Source organism: Nicotiana sylvestris, chromosome 2, assembly GCF_000393655.2.
Source record: "Nicotiana sylvestris chromosome 2, ASM39365v2, whole genome shotgun sequence".
In the NCBI taxonomy this organism is placed as follows: domain Eukaryota; kingdom Viridiplantae; phylum Streptophyta; class Magnoliopsida; order Solanales; family Solanaceae; genus Nicotiana; species Nicotiana sylvestris.
In genome coordinates this window covers 167,917,136-167,921,083 of record NC_091058.1, presented here as the reverse complement: position 1 = coordinate 167,921,083, position 3,948 = coordinate 167,917,136, and the positions used below count along the sequence as shown (strand labels likewise).

General features: G+C 35.3%; 1 protein-coding gene across 1 annotated transcript; it reads right to left on the bottom strand.

Annotated features, from left to right (window-relative positions):
* Positions 1–680: 680 nt before the first annotated feature.
* On the bottom strand, positions 681–1,295 carry LOC104229610 (protein S40-5-like). Its single transcript, XM_009782268.2, has one exon. The coding sequence runs from the start codon at positions 1,293–1,295 to the stop codon at positions 681–683; it is 615 nt and encodes a 204-aa protein (XP_009780570.1).
* Between the last annotated feature and the right edge of the window lie 2,653 nt (positions 1,296–3,948).

The following is a 3,948-nucleotide window of genomic DNA, read 5'->3' as shown; positions in this document are numbered from 1 at the left end:
AAGACATTTGACAAGTGATGGCTGATCAATCAATTTCATAATTAGCTATATTATTTTTTTTCTGTTCTTTTTCTTTTCTAAAATTTTAGGGGTGGATGGGCCTATGTATGGTGATAAAAAAGGTAAAAGAGATTAAAGAGGGCTTTTGATATGTTGAAATCATGTACTGCATATTGTGAAGTTACAATTACCAAACTGTAATTCCAATTCCAAGCAACTATATATGTCTCGTAATTTACAAGCTTTTGAAACTGTTGTTTTTTATTTCTTTTCCTCGAGCATTATGATTGTCCAGAAAAAAGAAATGCAGGTGGAACCGTTGGAGTCATTGTCAGGGGCAGAAAAGGTTAAGAATTTGGCCAAATTCCCTAATTTGGTCAATACGTATAAATTATTAATTTAAAAAAAGAATTAGACTTCAATTTTTCATCCAAACACTGTTCAATTAACAGATCATAAAAGAGGGAAAAGCAGTAAAAATGGGAAACACAGAATTATACTTGGGCTCAGTCATAGCCTGGTTGACTCACTGAGCCTATCTATATTCATTCGGCCTGAATCATTGCCCAAGAACAAAAAATTTACACTAGCAAATTAAATGACTGTATCAACATTTCCCTCACCCTGCCAATAATTACTGAATTGTTCAATTTGAACAGATAGCTAATTAAACATTTGGCTTAGCCATTGAACCCGGTCTGACTCCACACTGCATCTCTGACTCTGCTCATGTCTCGACCCTTCAGCGTCCGGCCCACGCCTTCAAATACCGAGTTAGTAGATGATCTTCGGGACCGACCGTACCCACGAGCCAAGTATTCATGTGGCGGAACCATCTCCAACTCATGATCATCGACACCATCGTCCGAGTCGTGGAATGACTCGACCGAGTCGACCCGACATATCATGGACCAATCAGGGACATTCACTGGAGCTGAGGATGCCATGTGGCGCTCACGTGGGGATTGCACTGTCATGTTGTCTTGTCCACGAAACTGGTGCAAGATCCGAGGCTGTGTCGTTGTACCTGGATCGTCAAAAGCCAACGACAAGCCTCCAGTTTGGCGGCGGCTCCTCAAGCTTCTGTTACTCTCGGCGGTGGCACGTGAACTCCAGTCGCTCCTTGAGCCATTCAGTAAATGATCATCGCCGTTGACCATGTCATCAACCGTTGACCAGACATCATCTTCTCCCAACTCCGAGGTTTCGTTGACTGTTTCATTTCCATGATTGTAACTATAGCTTCCTAAGTACCTTTCACTCATACTGGTGGTCAGTTTTCGACCTTTTGCCATTTTAACGTCACCTCTATATCTAATTACAGATACTTTAATTACTTTCCGGTAATTGTGAAAAGAAAGTGTTATGTATATACAATAGTACTATGTGCTTTCTTTAAATACTTCAGGGTACCGGAATCTTGATTTTCCGGCGACCCCAGAAAAAGATACATAATAAAAATTAAATAATAAATTGTCTCTGTTTAAATATATGATGTAGTGTTATATCTCTCTGAGGGAAAGCAGTAAAGTGCAGAGACAACTTCAAAGGCTGATGATGTATATATAAGCTGTGATGGCGAGAGGAGGGAAGTTAATTTGAATTTCATGTGAATTTGGATTTGTCATCATTTCATAAATGTTACTATGGTCGTATGGCGACTCAAAGTATATGGTGAGAATAGAAGACGAGCACGAAACTGTAAAATCAAGTTAAAAAAATTAGGAAAAAATTAAGAAAAGCCAACTTGGCAGATGTGATTGGAGATGATGGATTTACACGCAAAAAGGGCAGAGATAGCATGACAGGTGTCAATTACTCGACGGACACCGTCTTGTTAGATTGGATTAATAATACTCTTGACATGAACCTATTTACTTTTTTCGGAAGAAAAATAATCTTTTTTAAATTTGAAAATAATTTAACTTAAACTTTTAATTCTGTCATTAATGAGAAATATTTATAGTCACACAAATACTCTAGACCCCCTTTTGACTTGTTTAGGACCACAAATTCTAAAAGTCTTCATTTTTTCTTAAATTTCGTAACCAATCAAACAATTTCACATAAATTGAAACGGAGGGAGTACTATTTGAATTTTATATATCCACTAGCAAAATAGATTGATTGTTAGACAATCAACAAAAATTAATATGCTATAGAAGACTACTTATATGATCTTTTAGCTTATTATTTTTATTAATTAAAGATAGTTACTTTTCTTAATTATTTTTAAAGCGGCTTGATAACATAACGTTCATCTATGTCGTCAATGTATAAAAGTTGAATTTTACTATTAGAGAAGGACTTAAATAAGGCCTTAGCAAATATATTTTAATTCACGTTAGATTGAGTGATATATTAAACATGTTAACAATATTACTTCTACATGTACAGGTTCAGCTTTCAAAATTTTACTAGTAAATTTCTAAGTATTTATGAGGAATATTCTCAAAAGCTTCATCAATGTTTCCCTACTTTACCACACCTATATATAATTTTTAAACATTACACTTATCTCCAGTTTAATCTTTTGTTTCATTTAGTAAATTTTCTCACATGTGTAAATTCTTTTACACCTATTTGCAATGTTAAGTATTCAACATTTTCACGTGTGATCTGAGAAGAGATAGTCCTATCATAGAGTTTCTATGATTAAAATGCTTTTAAGAAACTCACCTTTTTAATTATTGACTCAATAAATTAGACAATCAACCGATACCTACTAACGTGATTAGTATTGTTATTTATGAAAATTAGAAAGATAATCTACTACTCATTTGTTTCAATTATCGTGTGACATTACAACCTTTACTGCAATATTTCGTAAATTATATTGTTCAACAGGAAACTTAAAAGTAACACGAATCTTGTAATTATTTATAAATGAAAGCATATGCTGAACCTCAAAGATTTGGATAAAAGAGCCATGCATGCAAGGCATGTGATCTTTTTCTGTCCATATAAGATTCTATATTTTTATACATTTTTCTTTTAAAACGCTAAGGTTTCATGTGTACATTTTAAAGCATTAGTCTGATGATGACATTTCATGTTCAATGGAAATAAAAGCTTAAAAATCTTAAAGCAATTAAATAGAGTTAGGTTTAAGTTCTATTGCCCTATTCTTCCGGGTCAATATCTACGTCATTTTGCATATGAAATTGCACTTTATTTAATTTTAAGGAGCAGTAGAATGTGACATATTAAGTAATATATTGTAGACATATTAAGTAATATATTGTACTTTTTTGTTTATGTCACTTTGTACATTAATCTAAAATTGTAAATCAAGTTGACTGTGTCACGACCCGGATTTCCCACACTCGGGAGTCGTGATGGCGCCTACTCGTAGAAGCTAGGCAAGCCACTAAACATAGAAAATTTTTAACTCTTTCATTTTAACCTTTTTTAACAATCTGAATTAACAGGTATCCAACATTTAGATATTAACAATAAATGAAATCAAGCGAAAGACTTAATCTAATATAATAACCAAGATCAGTACGATAATGACAACACACATCTCTACCCAGAATCCGGTGTCACAATATCACGGACGGACTAAGATTACTACAACAAATGTCTGAAAGAAATACAATCTGTCTCGAAATCTAATGAAAACAGAGTACATAATAAAGTAGAAGAGAATGCCGGGCCTGCGGACGCCTGCAGGACTACCTCGGGATCTCTGGCTGGACTGAAGGCCGGCTCCCCAAGTGCTACTGTCCAAAAATTGCTCTGGAATCTGCACATAGTACAGAGTGTAGCATCAGCACAACCGACCCCATGTGCTGGTAAGTGCCTGACCTAACCCCGGTGAGGTAGTGACGAGGCTAGGACCAGATTCCAAATAAACCTGTTGTGATGACCCGGCCAGTCGTCTCATGAGTTACCACCCCATTTCCTCCATTTTTGCTTCTTTATGCTTCTTTATCCGTGTTTTAT